Source organism: Pelodiscus sinensis, unplaced genomic scaffold (genome assembly GCF_049634645.1).
Source record: "Pelodiscus sinensis isolate JC-2024 unplaced genomic scaffold, ASM4963464v1 ctg44, whole genome shotgun sequence".
NCBI classification, from domain to species: Eukaryota; Metazoa; Chordata; order Testudines; family Trionychidae; genus Pelodiscus; species Pelodiscus sinensis.
The window spans coordinates 886,017-906,263 of NW_027465914.1; the positions used below are offsets into that span (position 1 = coordinate 886,017).

Here is a 20,247-nt window from a genome sequence, read left to right on the forward strand (position 1 = left end):
TCCTTTTGTACACACTGGAGTACATGGGCTGTATATTATAAAAGTGCACTGTAGGGGTATCTATAATCTCTTATAGCAGTATTTTGTCCTCCTTTAGCATCTTCATCCAAAAACCTCAAAGCACTTACCTACTTACTCATGAATTAGGTTTTACAGCACCTTTGGGAGAGTGATAAACTTCCCTATTTACTGATGGGCTGTGTCATGGGGAATTAAATAACTTGCTCAACACCACATAGTGAGTTAGTAGAAGAATGGTGAATAAAACCCATGTGAACTGACTCTCTGCTCTAAATCCAAGACAACACTTCTTAATTATAATGACATATGATTGGGATATAGCTTTGAAGGGTTCTTAAATAATCCAAACCCCTTTTTCCTTTATTAATACTCGCATCCAGCAAAGTCCATTTCTCTATTAAGGGTCAACACAGAAGGCATTTTAGTTTCAAGTACCAGGAAGCCAAGACAAGCAGTTCATTTCTGGCTCGCTTGAATAGTGTGGGGCTCTTGTATTCATAAGTTATCAATTATGATTTTCAATTGAAAATCCTCCTTACATTTAAAAATGAATGGAAAGAGGCAGAGCCTCTCCCCACTAGAGCAGTGATAGCAGTTTTCAGCTGCATCCTTTAAAAGCACAACCACTGGAATGTGTAGCCAACCATTGGCTTTGAACATTCCAAAGTGCTTTATGACCTTAGCAGGCAGTTCACACCTTCAGCTGCCTGAATTCAGAGTTATAGACTCACAGGAGACAGATGTGAAAGGCTTGTTGGATCATCCAATTTCCCAGCAGTGCCTTTTTCATTTTTTGGGGCCAAACCAATTTTAAAAGCTCCTAGTGACTGGGTTTCCACCACTTTCCAATGAAGACTATATAATAACCTGATAGATGTCGTATAGCTGGGGCATTTTTCCTGATGTTAAAGTCTAAATTTTATGTCTCTGATACTGCTCTCTGCTGTGCAATGTATGTGCTGCAGGGTAGGAAACACTGACTCCTAAGCATCCTCACTCCACAGTGCATGCTATGCAGCAAGGAGGTGGTGGCTGGCTGGAGTAGGCAGTCATGGTTGTGCTGACTCTGTGGAGGAGAGCTGACCTGATCTGAGCCCACGGGAGTCCAGTTGTTTTCCCAGTGTGATGTGATTCGATTTATTTTACATCCAAGAGAAACCGGGACACTCCAGGGGTACTTAACCACTTTCTTATTTATTGCAAGCTTTAAGCAGTTATTACAGTTGTTTAAGTTTTACAAGCCTTAAAAACAATTACTACACAATTTAAACCTTAAATGCCATACATTCTAAAGCAATAATATAGTGCAAAGCAATGCAAAAGCAATTAATAAAAGAGCTACTATAATACAATAATAAAGACTAGTTCACTTACACTTCACCCATATGCTACCTACAATAGCAGGCAGGAGGTCAGGGTTCCTTTTCTTCCCATGCATTGGAACACCATGCACTGGCTCACCGGTGTGAAGGGCCTATTTACTTCTAGTTACATCGAGCAGTATCTGTGGGTCAATCCTGCTCATTCCCTCCCACTGATTGTTCTTACTAAGCCCATTTTATAGCAAAGCGAGACTTGGTTGTTCTAATAATACTTACCAATTGATTACGTATTGTGTAGGATATGTAACATGCCCAATACCCTATCTGGAGTACATCTTGTCACTCAGGATGTTGCTGCTATGTGCATAGTTGACAGTTGTATGGCTGCATCTGTAATTTGTGGTTATCAGAAACAGAAGTACCTGTACAAGATTGCTTGCCATGTGTTCTTGACATGGTCTCAGGTACCACGCTTCATCTGCATTGTTATGCAAAACATTCCTTCCTCTCACAGCTTCTCCCATGACCTTGCCTGCATGTTTATGTTCACCAGACTTGAGACAGGCCTGGGTTTTGCTTGTTAGAGATCCGCACGTGTTAAAGGGAGACATGGCCATTTACTGTCAAGGCAGGCTCCCCTACACCCACCCAACCTCACCCTGATGCATGAGGTCAGATCCCATAGAGGTTGCAGGTCTCTATTTAAAAGTCAGTTCTGCTGGCCTCCCTGCACTTTTTAAAATTTTCTCCTGAATTACTTCCAAGCTGTTGATCTTTTCTGGGGAATGTGGTGCCAAAAAAGTGAAATAAGCCAGAAGCAGTCACACCTCAGATGAACAATGAGAAACTTCCTGCTTTATGACAAGATTCCTGTATGTAACAAACCCAGCCCAGATGGCTGTCTTTTTTTTTCACTGTCACTCCAGGTCACTTGTTGTTTCCCACTTTTCTCCCTCTCATTATGTCAGTTATATTGACCCCCTCTCTAGGTGCGCTAGTTTGCAGTTCTCTGAAATCAGTCTTGTTCTGCTCAGGTTTCTAATTTCTCTGTGCCCCTCTTTATTATTTCTCTGTCACAACTCATACCTACAACTCCTCCATATTTAGTATCATCTGTGAATTTCAACTTTGATGGACCCCATAAAAGAGACCTTCAAGTGTGCTACTGTCAATGTAGAGCTAACTCCTGAGCTAATTTTCCCTAAAAGCTGCAGAAGATTTACTGCAGGAGTTGGGTATTTTATAATTGTATTTACAAATTCTGCCTGGAGTGGATAAAAAAGGGCAAGATGCTAATAATAATAACAACAACAATAACAATAATCATCATAATAATAACAACAATAATAAACAAAATTAGATAAGGGGGCAGTGCAGGGCCCTTATTCTGATTAAAAAATTTGTGAATTGCTCAGCTTCTTCTGAAGTGCTGCTAGCTGGGGTGATTGTGGAGGGCATAGCAAGTTTTACACAAATGAAGACAAGGGGTTACTTGAGTGAGTATGCAGGCTGTGGAATCAGTGTGGTCTAGTGGAGAGGACTCCAGATAGTGAATCAGAAGACCTGAATTATTTTCCTGGCTATTGATCTGCTCTTTTAGCCTGGGCTGGTTGTTTCATGTTTAGATTGTAAACTCTTTTGGGCAGAAGCTTATTAGCGTAAGTGTTACTATATTGCGTTACTATATTAGCTTATAGCATTACTATATTGTCATCAAGGAAACATTTTCCCCAATTGTTCTTTTATGTTTTGTCCCCAGAAAAACAGAGTAGACATTTACTGTATCCTGGAGAAAGTATTACAGCAGGATGCCCAGGTCCTAGAGAGAAGGCTACTGAGCAAAATAATAACACTTGCCTCAAACCACATGAGAGAGACTCAGGTAAGTTAGACTAACGGAAGTGTTGGAGCATAAGCTTTTGTGGTCAAAGTCCCACTTTACTGCTTTTGCAGATTCAGACTAACACGGCTACCCCTCTGATACTCAGGTAAGTTAGTTTTCCCTATATGCTAATGACAGGAATGAAAGCTTAAACTAATTAAAACATTTTTTGTAAACTATATACTGAAACTCCAGGATTAATGACTGCTAGGGGCCCATAGATCCCCACACCGTCCTCCAGAAATCCCAGGTCCTAAGCAGCATGTGACTAGTTTCATCTTGTTCAAGTTACACATGTGCTTAAGTGCTTTGTAAGGTCAGGATATTGTGACATATATCAGATGCAGAGAGGCCTACCGTTTCTTAACAAGCAAGTTTTTTGTGAAGTCTACTAGGGATTTCATTATTGATACTGATTTTCTGTGGAAGGTGCTCTGATACTATGGTGTTAAGCAGCAGGATGAAACCTTAAAACAGAATCTGAGCTATTTCCAAAAGAAGCAGTATTTGGATTTAGGGTATAGTTTATTCAGGAAAATTCTCTGAATATCTTGAAGCTGCCCACCTCCTCTGAGGGAAAAATATCATGTCACTATGATAGCCAATCATCCACCACAAATAGCTAATAGCGAATAGTCTAAGCAGCTTGCAAACAACTGAAAGGCTGACAAGTGTTTAGCCAAACGATTCAATGATTATTTATGACTAATGATTCTGTTCACAGAAAGTTGGGTGGAAAACAGAAATAAAAACTTGATTCATTTGAGCAGCATTGGCTGGTATAGTTGGCTTTAATCACTTCAGTCTCTCTCTTTTTGTATTTTTTAAGGAAGCAACAAATGAACTAAAAGTGGCAGCGAGCAACACATTAGTGGCTCTGGCACGCTGCTATTTCAATGAGGTGATGTATGAGCTTCAATGTCATCTGAAACCACTGGAGCTGTCTGACGAGTTCACTTTGATTACACTGGGCAACCTATCATCAGCCTATAGTATGTCAACTTCCATCTTTTGTTTCAAAGTTATTGTCTTCCATTTAAGGACAGAGGTTCACGCTCTGTACAGCTACACAAAGTGCTATTTGGGGGGCATGAGATGAACTGCTGTGGCTGGTTCTAGTTGCTAGACCATGAGCTATCCACACCAAGGTGCAAGCTCTTATGCCCCATTTGAAGTTCTTAAAGGACAGGATTGAGGAAAATCAGGTCTAGTGGAGCTCTTCTCCATTCCATTTCTCATCCCTCCCCAGTGCTCTCTCTCCTACTCTGGGAGAGGATTGGACATCCGGCACAGCTGCACATTGGTGGAGAATGCTCCTCCTCAGGGTAAATCCCCCACTGATTTTTTACTGCTGCCTTATCATTTGTGTACGCAGCACAAAATGACCTAGGAGCCCATAGCATCCGACCCAGCGGTGTTTCTAAATGCGATAGTAAGAAGGCAGATAACAGTCAATTGTCTGTCTTCCTTTTCTTCTGGTCCTTCTTTTCAGCACTCAAGTGCATTCCTTTTGTGGGAATGACCCTGTACGGCATGAGCTCCATGCGGATGTTAGTCGACGAGAGCAGGCTGAGGCAAGCATTTTGTGGTGGTAAGTGCCAGCACTTATTGTAGATGTCCAAAATGGATATTTAGGGGCCTTGGTACAGAGTTAAGTGACTGATCGTTTACAAACAGGCTCTGAACTGGATTGTACCAGGGGCTGAGTCCTCATGCTCCTGTGGCACTCAGTGGAGTTGAGAGTGCTCCTTACTTTGCTGGAGGTGCTGAGCATTTGTAAGTTCAGGCACTTTATGACTTGTGGATATTTTAAAAATAAACAAAAGCTGATGCTGCCCATGTGCCAGGAAACTCCTGGGGGAGAATGTGCAGGCAACAGATTGAATTACATTTAAAAATTTCCCGTTTTCCACCCCTCCACCCATTCCTCCTCTTTAGTTTCTTAATTATCATCTCCTTTCACCCTCTTTCTCTGTCCTCTGGTCTTCTCCACTTCTCTCTTCCTTTGCTTTTTAGTTGATGCTCAAGTAAGGCCACGTCTACACTATGCAGAAGATCAATGCTGCTGCAGTTGATCACCAGGGTCCAAATAAGCAGGTCTAGTGAAGACCCACTAATTCGAACTGAGTGGGTGCTCCCGTTGGCACCGGTAGTCCTGCTTCTCATGAGGAATAACACTCCTGTCAACCTTCCACTGTGTGGACAGTCTGAAAACACGATTTAAGATACGTCAACTCCAGCTACATAATTAACATAGCTGGAGTTGCGTACCTTAAGTCAACTTTCCCCTTTAGTGTAGATCAGGCCTAAGGGCCTAATCCTGCACCTTTGAGATAAATGGGAATTTTGCCATCAGCGTCATAGAACATGGGATTGAGCCTTAATTTTCCTTTCAAGGGCAGGGGGTGCATCTAATTTTAGGGCAAAATGCTGTCAAATCTCAGTATAGCTAATAGGAGTTAGGGGCACTGAACATCTTTCAGACAAACTGTAACCCAATAGGAAATCATACAGTTTTAGGGCTAAATAAGCAATAACTGCAGAGGACATGAATCATTCAGAAAACAGCTGGTCAAAATATTTTGGTTTTTTTATTATATGTTTCATATTTGTTTCCAATTTGATGGAATATTAAACTGAAAAATGTCAATGACAGTTTTAATCAGGATGTGTTCAGTGTTTTTGTGCAGCTAAAAAGGTGGCTGAAATTTGTTGATTTTTGAAACATGTGAATGATCTTTGTAATTTGAAATTTTGAAAAAAACAAGAGTAAACACTTTTAATTTAATTTAAACTACCTTTTCAATCAGCTCTAATTAAGAGGTAACAAGGGAGAAAAAATATGTTTTCAAATGATGGGAATTAAAAAGAGATGGAGAGAGGCAAAAGAGAAGAAAGCCTTTTGAGAAACAAGAAATGGAAAGGAGGGAAGAGAAATAATTCAAAACTGTTATTGGATTTCATCAGCTGTTCCTGAATTGGGCATGGAATTGTAATAAACTACAAGCCTGGGTGTCTTCACTGATGAAGCAATGTATCCTTATTACTATTGCATCCTTTTCATATTGCCTGTCTTTTTTCCTTCCATGCAGTTCTGGAAAAATGGTCAAGGGCAGTAAATGTATATTTTAGTAACTGGGAAAAGTGCCCATTTCCCAGAATGGGTAAATCTCAATTCTGTGATCAAATTCTTCCCCTCTATCGTCATGTGACAAGCAAATGGACCACATGTAAAGATTTGGAGGTGAGAATTGTAGGTTTTCTAAACCATTATGAGAAATTGTATTGTTAAATTCTCTGTGTATGGCATTCTTTGTGATGATGGAGTTCAATGGCAGGTTCTTTGGGATAGAACAGAGTATGATGTAAAACATTTAAAAAAGATTATAATGTCACAAGCTCCTGGAAATTCTGTCTGTACATAGTGTACATAGATTCCAGTTTTGTCACCTGACATGCAGATGAATACAGGAGAATGGGCTAAATTCATTCCTGGCAGATGTCTATTCAGTTCCAGTAGAGTTACAGCAGGAATGAGTTGGTATAGTGTGCATACTAATCTGGGGAAATATCCCACTTGGGAAAGTTGTGAGGTGCACTAGAATATAATTCTGAAACCAACATCATAGCTGTGTCTAGACTGGAAAAACTTGCCAGCTGTGTACACTGGCTGCTTGAATTTCCGGAAAAGCACTGACGATCTCATGTAAGATCGTCAGTGGTTTTCCGGAAAGATTATGCTGCTCCCGTTCAGGCAAAAGTCCTTTTCCGAAAGACTTTTGCGCAAAAGGGCCAGTGTAGACAGCACAGTAGTGTTTTCCCCAAAAAAAGCCCCGATCGCGAAAATGGCGATTGGGGCTTTTTTGCGGAAAAGCGTGTCTAGATTGGCCACGGACGCTTTTCCGCAAAAAGTGCTTTTGCGGAAAAGCATCCTGCCAATCTAGACGTGCTTTTCCGAAAATGCTTTTAACAGAAAACTTTTCCGTTAAAAGCATTTTCGGAAAATCATGCCAGTGTAGACGTAGCCCATGAGTCTTAATTCTTTACCAGGAAATATTGAGATAGGGCTGTTTCAACAGTGGAAAAGGGAAATTGCACTCATCAGACGTAGAAAAGATGGGCCCATTGCATGATATTGAATGAATTTGTAGGAACATAAATTCTGTGTCTCTTTGTAGCTCAAGCAGGCCATCATCAAAGCCCTTGGTCCCATGATGAGCCTCCTCCTGCATAAAGAAGAGTATCAAGATCAGGTGTTCGAACAGATCCCATGGCTCCTTGAGCAATATAAAGAGGATGTTAATGTTTTTCATGCCACCAAGGTGAGATACTTATTAAAATAACTATCAATGTGTGCGCATAGGTGAACTGCACTAGCTGCTACCAGTGGCGTTTCCTGGTCTACATAGTGACTTGTTAGATAATAGATAAACACACAAGTCTTGATTTTATAGACATGGTGACCCAGGTGACAAGTTTTGTAGGTAAAAGCCTCTCATGAAAAGTATCTTCTGTTTCCTGGAGATGCTAAGGAGGTAAGAAACAAAACACCTGCCCCTCCCCCCCATAAGATACTCCCTCCTTGTGATTTACTGGTACATCCTATCAACTCTGTGTCTCTCTTTTAGATTATAAATAAACTCCTCAGAGCAGGGGCTGCTGTGTGTTGTCTCTGGGCAGTATTAAGTAAACGGCCAGTAGCTGAAAATTAATACTAAGAAGGCCTCAAGTGCATTGCTTTAGATTATATAACTAGATAGATATAAAATCACTGTCTATTTCATCTACCGTTGTGTACAGGGCTGTTGTAGCTGTGTTGGTTCAAGGATATTAGAGAGACAAGGTGGGTGAGATAATATAATTAAAGATATTTTTTCACCCACCTTGTCTCTCTCATTTCATCTACCCTCAGTATCACATGACCAAGGTAACTCTTGTCTGCTGATAGTGAGAGGATGGAGTGAGGGGAGTTGGCTTCAGTAGTATGATTTAGCATGCTCAGTCTATGTGAGCTGGCTCAGTACAAGCCAAGCAGCAAATCCAGGGCCACAACCCTGCTGCCCTTCCCCCCTCCCCACTTCCCCCATGGTTTACTCCCAATCTATGTTGGCTTTCTGGTCCAGAATATGTGGTTGCTTTTGGGACTGGAATACCCATGACTTTGAGGGAATCAATGCCTCATAGACTTGACTAAAAGTATCAGAGGACTACACAAGAGCCTAAATGTAGTAAAATATGTAGATTTCATCAGAGATATCCTGAAAGCTTCAAGCAGCAAAGAAGAAAAGTGTGTAGGTACAGGAAGGAGTTAGACTGTCATCTCATTATCAATAGCCTGGAAGAGAACATAAAATCATCATTGATAAAATTGGCAGATGAAATAAAAATTGGGGAGTGGTAAATAATGGAAAGGACAACTCACTGATTCAGAGTGATATAGATCATTTGGTAAACTGGATGCTAACAATAAATGTGCATTTAAATATGGCTGAATGTAAATAGATGCATCTAGGTGATACATACATGTTGAGGGATGCTTCCTGAGAAGCAGTAACTCTGAAAAATATTTTGGGAAACTTGGTGAATACTCAGCTGAACATGACCTACAAATGCGATGCGGTGGCCAAAAAAGCTGAAGTGATACTGGGATGCATACATGGAGAAATCTCAAGGAGGAATACAGTGGGAAATGCAAAGTTCATTTCCACACTAGAACTGACCAACAGATATTGGTAGATACCCCTGATACCGGCTTCCTGTGAGAAGAGTGCCTTCCACACCCTGCTTGGCTTATAGCAATTCAGCAAGATGCCATTTGGGCTGCACAGAGTCTCAGCCACTTTTCAGCAGCTCATGAACCAAATATTGCAAACATATATGCAATATACAGCCGTGTGCATTAAGAATATTGTCATCCACAGCACCAGCTGGGGGGAACACCCCTGACATCTTAGCAAGGTATTGTAAGCCCCAATAGATGCAGGACTCACTGTGAATCCAGCCAAGTGCCATCTTAGTGAACACAGTAGGAAGGGGAAAACTATAGCTCCTTGATAAATAAGGTCTAAGGCTTGTGTGACTGCCCCACCTCCATGACAAAGAAACAGGTGCCACAATACTTCAGACACAGTGGCTGCTTAGTACCCAACTTCATCACACTGGGCACCCTATTATTGGACCTGATGAAGAACACCCAATCACAGAAAGTCCAGTAATCAGAAGACTGTGAGGAAGCCTTCCAGGCCCTGTGAAAGCAGCTGAACCAAGAGCTGGTCCTATCCCATCCAACTTCACAAAGCCTTCTATCCTTCAAATGGAGGTCTCGGAGGTAGGACCAGGAGTGGTACTATCTCAAGAAGTAGGTGGGAAGGAGCACCAGATCCTTTATCTCAGCTGCAAGCTGTTCTCCTGAGAGACCTGCTGCCCTACTATAGCAAGGGAGGCCCTGGCCATCAAGTGGGTGATCTACACCCTGGGGGTATGTCTACACTACAAAGTTAATTCGAACTAACGGATGTTAGTTCGAATTAACTTTGATAGGCGCTACACTAGTGCTCCGCTAGTTCGAACTTAATTCGAACTAGCGGCGCACTTAGTTCGAACTAGGTAAATCTCATTGTACGAGGACTAAGCCTAGTTCGAATTTACTAGTTCGAATTAAGGGGTGTGTAGCCCCTTAATTCGAACTAGTGGGAGGCTAGCCCTCCCCAGCTTTCCCTGGTGGCCACTCTGGCCAACACCAGGGAAACTCGTCTGCCCCCCTCCCCGCCCCGGACCCCTGAAAGGGGAACGGGCTGGCTACGGTGCCCGTGCCAGGTGCAAGCCTGCCAGCACCCAGCTAGCAGACCCTGCACCTGGCACGGCTCGAGCCAGCCACCCGCTGCCACCCAGCCCTCTCCCTCTTCCCAGGCTGGCGGCCCTCGGGAGCCTGCCCAGGACCGCAAGAGGCGGGCACCCGCCTGGTTTAGTGCGGACATCGTGGACCTCGTCCACGACCTCCGCACTAGGCACAGGAAAGTGGCCGTCTAGGGCACGAGAGCTGCCAGCCTGGCCACCCAGGAGCAGGTGTGCATGAAAATGAAGGTGGTCCACTGAGACCCCCGACCCTGACCCTGAGCTTACAATGGCCATACTGGGTCATACCAAAGGTCCATCTAGCCCAGTAGCCTGTCTGCCGACAGCGGCCAACCCTAGGGACCCTGGAGGGGATGGACCGAAGACAGTGACCCAGCCATTTGTCTCGTGCCATCCCTCTCCAGCCTTCCACAAACCTTGGGCAGGGACACCACTCCTACCCCCTGGCTAATAGCACTCCATGGACCCACCCTCCATCACTTGTTCCAAACCTCTGATCATTGTAGTTGCCCTCCCCTCTCCCACCCTCTCTCTTCCCCTCTCCCACCCCCTTTTCCCAGTCTCCCCGAGTTTTGTTCAGTAAAGAGAGATTCTATTTTTGACCACAAGTACATCAGGAAGGGGGGCTAGGGAGGGGTAAGTGGAAGGAGGTGAGGGAGGAATGGGGTACGAGCTCCCGATGGGCTGGCTCTGCGGGCTTCTGGGGGTGGACGCTCTCCTGCAGCCCCCCAATTGCTCCCTCTCCCCAGATGGCAGCCTGCGGCAAGTACAGCCGGGCTGATGGCCGAGTGGTGTGATGTGCCCAGTGTGGGCACTCAGGGCTCTCCAAGCCAGGACTGCTTTGCAAGCGGGGCACCCCTGAGCACTGTCTGTCCGGGGTGGGGGTTGGGTCCCTTTAAGCACAGCCCTCAGCTTGCCTGAGGCAGCAGCTCCATGCTCTAAGTCCTCATCTGATGCCCTTCCGGCACTGCTTCCGGCCATCCTTAACCCCCGTTCAGGGTCCACTTAATGTGGACATGCTAGTTCGAATTAGCAAAACGCTATTTCGAACTAGTTTTTTAGTCTGGGATATTATGTACTGGGGAAGCCCTTTCAACTGGTCACCAACCACGCATCCCTCAGATGGATTAATAACATGAAGGACACCAGTGCCTCAATCATGAGGTAGTACTTCCCGCTCCAACCCTATGACTTCTGTATGTTACACTGGGCCAGGGAAGGCTTATGCAAACACAGACTTCTCCCAAGTGGAAGGAGACGATGAAGAGGAAGGTCCACCAATGGACACCCTCTTAAGGGGGAGTGTTTGTGACAGAGGATACCCACCATGCATGGTTCAGCGGGAGCTAATCATGATCTGTGGGCTATGCCCCTTCATACTTGCTGGGAATGCTCCAACTGGAACCAGGAAACCAGGATATAAAAGGGAGCAGCTCAGTTCTGTCTAGGCTGACAGCTGAAGGGAGCAGAGGTGCTTTGCAGGCTTTTGTGGAGGGACTGACAGTGCCCTAGGATGCAGAAACCAGCCAGCCTGTGGTTCCAGTTGACCCCCCTTCCCTCCCCACAACCATCCAATGCCACAGATGGAGGAGAGACCACGGAGTTACTGAGATGACCTGCTGCAGAAGAATGGTGGGAAGTAATCTATGTGAACTAAGCATTATTGAGTTGAGGTATTAGACTTTGACTCTGCATGTTTTGGAAGAAACCCCATTGAGCTGCAAGACAAGGCCCTAGGCTGGGACCCTGTGGAGTAGGTAGAGCCTGGTGGAGAAGGGCTGGCCACTAGGCAACACTGGTTTGCCCCAAAGAGTAGTTGAGCACTAGGTTGAACGGTCGTACCTAGAAGGGCTTGGGTCATTGAGCTGAAGAGCCTCATCAAAGGGCTGCTGCACTGACCCTGACTATTAGGCAATGCTGCTCTAAGAACCAGGCCTGCTATGGTGGTTGGGGAGGCTAGGCCACTTGGGCTGCCTTAGTTCTTTAAGTCCTCCACAACCTGATACCATCCAAACAGGGTGGACCTACCCTGTGACAGGTGACTTACTTACAGTCTATAATATCTGCATGGGGAAATATATGTAATGACCTAGCAGAGAAAGGCATGACATGATCCAGTGGCTACAAACTGAAACAGGATACATTCAGATGGGAAATAAGGTCTACCTTTTCAGTGGTGGGATATTAGCCATTCAAACCATTTTCCAAGAGTCAAGGTGATCATTTTAAAATCAAGATTGGATTTTTTTCTGAAAGTTCTGCTTTAGGAATTATTTTGGCAATTTCTAAGGCCTGTGTCATACAGAAGGCCTGACTAGTTGATGACAATCATCCCTTTTGGCCTTGGAATCTATGAATTCCATGAACCTGCTTCAGTCATTGAATATTGCTCCTTTGTATGCCCACCTTCTAACTTTCACCCTCTGTTGTAGAGTCTGAGGCAGCTCTTGGAAGTCTCTGGTGAATATAAGATCCTTCTACCTAAAAGGAAATTTCAAGCCATCTGCAGTGCTCTGCACAACCGGGTGAGGGGAACTTCTTCTTGTATCACTTGAGCTTAAGCACAGCAGATCTGAAGCATATTAACAATAAACATCTTTTGAATGCTAGTGAAGAGCTCGGAGACCTTCTTATGCCTTATTGGTTTCTGCTGGCTTAAGAATAAGCAGATAGTGGTCTCATTTTATTAGCTAAAATCCAGCTCAGTTTGTAAAGCAATTTTAGCATAAGCCAGTTATTAGAGGGAGTTAGAGTTATATAGTAAAAACTGATCCCATCCAAATGGGGAGGACCTAGCCTGTGACAGGGTGACTTAATTGCAGTCTATAATATCTATGTGGGGAAACATATGTAATAATCTAGCAGAGAAAGGCATAACGTGAGCCAATAACTAGAAAATGAAGCTGGACAAATTCAGACTGGAAATAAGGCCTACATTTTTATGGTGGAATAATTAACCATTTGAACCAGTTACCAAGGATCAAGTCTTGATTCAATTAGCTCTGCTGCTAAAAACACTTTGAAAGCAGGAACTTCTGTTATCCAATGCATCGGTCATTGTTTCTGATTCTTGTTGTGCAGTCAGTACCATTTATTTTGGGTTCAGAGCCCTATTTGGAAAGGTAGGAAGTGAGTGCTTAGAAATTAATTGAGCATCTTCTTTTCAGTTGCTTGTTCTGATTAGTTTTCCTTTGATCACTTCTCTTCTTCCCACAGATCTGTTCTCCAACTCAGCAGCTCATCATGGAAAATCAAATGGAGCTGTGCTATTGTATCCTACTGCTAGGTAGGGGAAGAGACTCCAAATTACACAGTAGTTTCCTTGTAACTTCCTTCTTTTGTAGGTGTGGTAAGAATGAGCTTTCAGTTGTTAGTGAGGATGTGATTTCTTCCTTTGCAGCCCGTTCTTCTCCTGATGACCTCATAGCTTTTCTGCACTCGCAGCTGAAGATTAAGAATGAGACTGTTCGTGTGGCATCCCTGAATCTGCTCACAGCTATTATTGGTGCTGACTGTAAGTAACACAGGAGTAACTGTGACTGCTGCGATCATCGCCATCGTGCTGGGGGTTGAGTTGGGGACATCCAGAGCTAAAAGCATGAGCTGCTATAGGTTGATCTAAAGACCCAAGGCTTTGCAGGCATGGTAGGGCTATAACATACTCATGATCTCTGCAAATGGGGCACAGAGGATCTGTAACACAGGGGCGGATATAGGGCAGGGCGAGCGGGGTGGCCGCCCCGGGTCCCGCGCTTCAAAAAGCCCCGCGCACGCGCCGTGGTGCCACCGCGCATGCACATGACGTCACTGTGCATGCGCCGTGGCAAAGGGGGGGCCCCGCGGCATTATGCTGCCCGGAGCCCCGCAAAATGGTCATCTGCTCCTGCTGTAACACATAGAGTCATATAGTCATAGATTATTAGAACTGGAAGGGATCTTGAGAGGTCATCAAGTCCAGTCCCCTGCCCTCATGGCAGGACCAAGCACTGTCTAGATCATCCCTGATAGGTGTCTATCCAATCTGCTCTTAAATACTCCAGTGGTGGAGATTCCACAACTTCCCTTGGCAATTTTTCACAGTGTTTAACCAACCTAACAGTTGGGACGTTTTTCCTAATGTCCAACCTAAACCTCCCTTGCTGCAATTTAAGCCCATTGTTTCTTGTCCTATCATCAGAGGCCAAAGAGAACAATTTTTCTCCCTTCTCCTTGCGACACCCTTTTAGCTGCATGCTCACCAGAGGGTTGGAAATTCACTAAAGGGACCCAGTGCTGCTCTAAGTTACTCCCATGTGGTCACACAGAAATCAACAGGGTTAATTAAGTGCTGAATGTAGCCTAAGATATTTTCAAGGTTCAAATACAAATGTAATCTTGTGGCGGATGCATGTTAATAATAATGAGATAAAAACAAAATAGTACTCCTGACTGAATAAGTATTAGACACTCTAGAATAGATTCCGAATTCTGCTATACTGGTGGTAAACACAGACTAACTTCACTGACCTCCATTTGTCTAACTCTCTTACAATATTTCCATCAGGATAGTATGATGGTGCTATTTACAGAAGTGGAAATACTTCAGACTTAGACTGGTGTAACTGAGATCAGAGCCTGGTCCTATATTTTCCCCGCTGATTCTGTATACGAGTGAAGCTTGGTAGTACTCTTAAATAGGGCCCAGGACACATTCTAATGTGGAGCATGAGTGTTTGGAACAAAGATATACTATACTGCACACTTCTCCTTATCTTTCAGTGCCTGAGACAAGAGTTAGAAAGTTTCTGATTGTGAAGGCAGTGCAATCTGCTCTCAGTGATCAGAGTGCTAAGGTAAGATTGTGTGTGGAATAGTGGTATTGCTGTTAATATCTGGGAAGTATTTCACTCAGTGGAGAGTCTGGCAATGAGACACATTTTTAGGCTGAGATTATTAATAGGGTTTCAATTAATCACAGTTAACTAAAAATTAATGGGATTAAAAATTGAAATTTATGAAATATTTTTGTGGTTTTTTACATTTTCAAATATATTGATTTCAATTACAACACAATGACAAGTGTGTACTATGCACTTTATATTATTTTTATAACAAACATTTGCATTGTAAAAATGACAAAAGAAATACTATTTTTCAATTCATCTCATACAAGTGATGTAGAGCAATCTCTTTAGCGTGAAAATGCAACTTACAAATGTAGATATTTTTTGTTAACTGTAACAAAACAATGTAAAACTTTAGAGTCTACAAGTCCATTCAGACCTACTTCTTGTTCAGCCAGACACTAAGACAAACAAGTTTGTTTACATTTATAGGAGAAAATGCTGCCTTTTTCCTAATTACAGTGTCACCTGAAAGTGAAAACTGGCATTTGCATGGTACTTCTGTAGCCAGTGTTGCAAGGAATTTACATAACGGATGTGTTAATCATTTGTACTTCAGCCACCATTCCAAAGAGATAAAAGCAAAAGCAAAAGGACTCTCATATCCTGTCTCATATTGCATGCAGAAGGGATAATAATAACTCGTGCATAATCTCTACCCTTGCAGGTGAGGATGGCAGCTCTCCATTTTGTCCTGAAGCTGCTCAGTTCAGGAAGTGTGGAGAATTGTGCAGCAGGGGATATGGTTGCATACGTTTTCAGAGAGTTCGATGTGTCCACCAGAAATCTGGTAAGGAGAGTTCTTAACACTTAGGACTCAGTTCTGCCATTCTGGCATGCTGATTGTTCCCCTTGACTTCAGTGGGAGCTTTGGATGCTCAAGGATGCAGCTGGACTGAAGGATTAGAGCTAGAATCTGATCAGTGATATTCGTGTAAAGCCAGGGTAATGCCCCTGACTTCAGTGGCATTATTTTGGATTTACACAAGTGTAACAGAGACCAGAATCTGATTCTGGATATTTACATCTGACAGTGCGACCTACATTCCTTAGACCTTGGGCAAGTCAGTGAAAATTCTGACAACACAATCTTTCAGTGAAATGCTCTTGTATAAGGAAGCACATCTTTTTTATAAATAGACTCTCCAAAGAACACACTGGTGCCCAATCCTGTGGCTGCTGAAGCATACATCAACTATTAGCAAAACACTGAAGTTATGCAGCCTACATCAAGATGTCTAGAACCTGGAAAAGTTTGCTGCACACTTCATACTCTGTTCTATGTGTACTAGTTCAAAATCTTTTCAATGGGTATTTCCAGCTATGGGCAGAGTCATGGACTCCAGACACAGAGTTCCATGATGGGATCCATGATATACATTAACTTTACAGTAAGTTGTTGAGGATCTTAGCTCTGCCTGGCCCTTTAGCTACGAAGTGGGAGCTTATGGCAGTACTCACCAACTGCCTCTTTTTCATGCTACCCATCTCAAAGAAAGTAGGAGGCAACTCTTTCTCATCAGGCCACATTTGCTCTTATTTAAACTGAAATCAGTAGAGCTGATCAATATTTAGTTTGGTGTAAGGAAGAACAGAATTTAGCCTATAGATAGACTCACATTCACTATGCACAGAATGATCAAGCTGCTTGGGGCATCAGAACAAACAGAATGGCTCCCTCTAGGTTCTGCATATTTATTTCCACTGGGCAGAGTCTGAGTGGCTCTCCTCAGAGATAAAAAGAAGAAATGTTCTTTTTTGAAAATTTTTCAAAAAATGAATACTGTTCAGGGAACTCTTTTATAGAATCATAGAACGTGCTAAAAGCAGAACCAATTCCAACTAAATCATCTCAGCCAGGGCTTTGTCAAGCTGGGACTGAAAAACCTCTAGGGATGGAGATCTCACCACCTCCCTCAGTAACCCATTCCGGTGCTTCACCACCCTCCTCGTGAAATCGTTTTTCCTAAGATCCACCCCCCCACACACAACTTGAGACCACTGCTTCTTGTTCTGTCATCTGTCACTACTGAGAACAGCCTCTCTCCATCTTCTTTGTGTCCCCTTGTGCTGGGGTTTTCCTAAGCCTGGGTTCTGACCCACCAGTTAGGTGTTTCTGTTATTCTCTTCCCTTAAGAATCTCCATCATTCGAGGTTTTTAATGCCAGGCTTGGCAAAGCCATGGCTGGAATAATTTAGTTGGGGCTGGCCCTGCTTTGAGCAGGGGGTTGGACTATATGACCTCCTGAGGTCCCTTCCATCCTTAATCCATGATTTTATGATTTGTGCACTCCTAATGCAATGGAAAAGCTCTCCTAGGTCAATATTCAGAAAGGCTTTGTAAGAAATAGACACCGCTTCTACAGCCAGTGTTTTCCCACTAGCTAGTAAATTCTATGTATCTATCTCATAGCAGGGGACAAAACTTCCCTCCCAGGATGTTCAGGAAGAAAGCACTATCCAAACTATGTGCATTCACATCCTGCAAGGCCTGGACATATCAGTCACTGGAATGACCCAAGTAAGTGACATGTTGCTACTGCTTCTGAAATAAAGACATTCTTCCGTATATCTACTGTACCTCTCCATAAGGAAGCTTCTTGCCAGTCAGGATAATGGAGGTACAGCATGTCAAGTTCATGTCAGAGATGATGGGACCTCTGTATCATGGAGGAAGCGATTCACAGTACAGACAAAATAAAAAGGAACTTCACTGGAAGGAACCATAATGCAGTGGTCTTCTGTTAATTACCACGATTGCCTGAGTGCAACGTCTCCTTAGATTCCCCATGAATCCCTTGGAAATGTAGACTTGGTGATCCTGTATTTAAACAGTTATTGGGGCCGTGATTGTGCCTTCTGTATGTCTGAAAAGTGCAGGATGAATTTATGGTGCTGTCTAAGTAGCTTTATAATGCAGGGAAAGATGATTCATCTCCGGATGAGAACCAGATTGCTAATGATCTCCAAACAAGGCAGTGTACTTAAAATGTAGAGAGAGGGATCACTGGGACAGATAGAGTGAGATGATGGCGGAGGGGAGGAGAAAGTGAGATCGAGATAAGGTAACGAGATAGGGAAGGGTCAGTGATGACTAAATGGAGAAGGTGCATGACAGAAGGATTCAGCCAGTAGGAGGTGGGGGAATGAAAATAGCCAAGTGTTGAACTGTCTTGCTCTTCTGTGCAGGTGTTATGGCCGAGGCTTTTAACGTATGTGGTGCCAACTCAGTATACTGGCACTTTGAAGCCTCTCTGCAGATGCCTCCAGGAAATGGCTGAGAAAAAGATGCAAGAAGGAGGAAAAGCTGCTTGCCTGGACTATAGTGGACAAGGTTTATAACAGAAACTCTTTCATTTATTCTCACCAGCCACTATGAAATGACCAGATTCAGCCTGTTCCAATTCTCTCATCTTCAGTCAAGAGACTAAAAGGAATGCAGGATGATCTTGGGATTAAAACATGGCAATGGGAGGGAGCTAGAAATTGGGGGTTCTGGTTCCAGATCACCACCAAAATTCTGATCTAACATTGGGGAAATCACTTGCTCTCTCTCAGCTTTCCCACTTGTGAAATTGAGGACTAATTAACGCCAGTTTCTTAGAGGTGCTATGAGGAGGAATTAACTCATGTTTGTAAAACACTTTTGAGATGCTCTGCCTGAAAACACTATGGAAATGCAAATATTATCAGCTGCATGCAACGCTGGTGGGCACATTGGAAATGGCTAGGTGAACAACATCAGCGGGATTCTCCAAAGTCTGGCATAATTAATGATCTTCTATTTCTTTTCCCAGGGAAACTCCCTACACCTCAGGGATTGCTGGCACGACTCCTGGTAAGTAGACCATGGAGGACAGGTTTTCTGAGAAATGTGAAGTGGAACAGTTAAGTATAAAAATCAGTTTTCCAGCTAAATGCTTTAGGCTGAAGAATGTGTATGATTGGGTCTCTCTCCACCCTCCCCGATCAGACAGAGACACACTGTTCTACACCCTCATGCTAGTTAGAATACTTTCTTCTTTAGGAAGTCACTGCAGTAGAAGCAGCAGCTCTACAGTGTGTAGTCTCCACAGTGAGAGAATCTGAAATATTTCCTCCTTCAGGAACAAGCTGGTATCTTGCTGCAGAACTTAGCCTGTGCTTTCTCCCTCATTGACAGGTTGTAGCCTCATCTCCTTATGAAAGAGAAGGACACGGATATTCTGTCTTGCAGCTGCTAAAAGCCTTGCACCAAAATATCCATGCAGCAGTGGGTGAGATGTGGGGAGTAAAGATTCCAGCTCTGCTGCAGCACCTTGAAGGTAAAGTGCTAGTTGGGAGTGACGTGGTCCATGGAGGATAGAAGAGAAAGCAGAAAATGCAGATTCCTATTGACATGTGTGGTGCCATGCATGTTTCAGTCCGTGGGAATAGTGTGGAATTGAAACTGGGGTTCTAGACACCTCACAAAATTTGTCTACAATTGTGAACCAGTGAGCTAACTCCAGTGTCAAACCGGGGGCCAACCACTTAGGATGGAATCAGGCCAGGAAGGTTTCAGTTGAATGACCATTTTACAGCAGTATCTTCCTGATCTTAGCTAGGTGATAATCTTACATGAGATCATCAGTGTTCTTGCGGAAATTCAAGCGGCCAGTGTAGACAGCTGGCAAGTTTTTCCTCAAGAGCAGATGATTTTGCAGAAAAACTTGCCAGTCTAGACTCAGCCTATGTTTCTTGTCAAGATTAGTTCAATTTAAAAATCCACAGTTTTTCTTTCTGTTAGGAAACTTAATCCATATATTAGCGATAGAATCCATGCCTGTCACAACAAAGCTACGTTGACCAAGTGGGTGCCCTACATATAATGTGTAATCTACGTATTGTAGGCCTGATGTCTTTCACCAATTTTACAGTCGTATGAAACTATTGACATCAGTGGGAAAAAATTTAGCGTTGGTTGGGTCTATACTACGGGGTTATGTCAATATGGTTATAGTGACAAAGCTAGGACAATATAGTCTCTGTACTATGTAACTGTGAGCCAGCAAGCTAAGTTGCACAACTTCAGTTATGTGAATAATGTATCTGAAATCGATACACTTAGATCTACTTACCAGATGCTTTCCTGTCAACTCTACCTACTGTCCTCATTCTGGTGGAATTCTGGAGTTGATAGGAGAGTACTTGGTGGTCAATATATCGCATATATACTAGAGGCAATAAATTGACCCTTTCTGGATCAATCGCTGCCTGTTGATCCAGTGGTTAGTGTAGGTATACCCTAAGTGACGCACAATCC

General features: G+C 43.4%; 2 protein-coding genes across 2 annotated transcripts; both read left to right on the top strand.

The window, feature by feature from the left end:
- The first annotated feature begins 6,322 nt into the window (after positions 1-6,322).
- Positions 6,323-13,602, top strand: LOC142824851 (maestro heat-like repeat-containing protein family member 2B). Its single transcript, XM_075916639.1, has 5 exons — positions 6,323-6,469; positions 7,404-7,547; positions 12,513-12,605; positions 13,297-13,366; positions 13,481-13,602. Exons 1-5 carry the CDS (start codon positions 6,386-6,388, stop codon positions 13,600-13,602), a joined length of 513 nt encoding a protein of 170 aa, XP_075772754.1. The 5' UTR covers positions 6,323-6,385.
- A 3,597-nt stretch (positions 13,603-17,199) lies between these two features.
- Positions 17,200-19,308, top strand: LOC142824852 (maestro heat-like repeat-containing protein family member 1). Its single transcript, XM_075916640.1, has 4 exons — positions 17,200-17,484; positions 18,153-18,297; positions 18,761-18,801; positions 19,126-19,308. The coding sequence occupies exons 1-4, from the start codon at positions 17,431-17,433 to the stop codon at positions 19,306-19,308; spliced, it is 423 nt and encodes a 140-aa protein (XP_075772755.1). The 5' UTR covers positions 17,200-17,430.
- Positions 19,309-20,247: the final 939 nt, after the last annotated feature.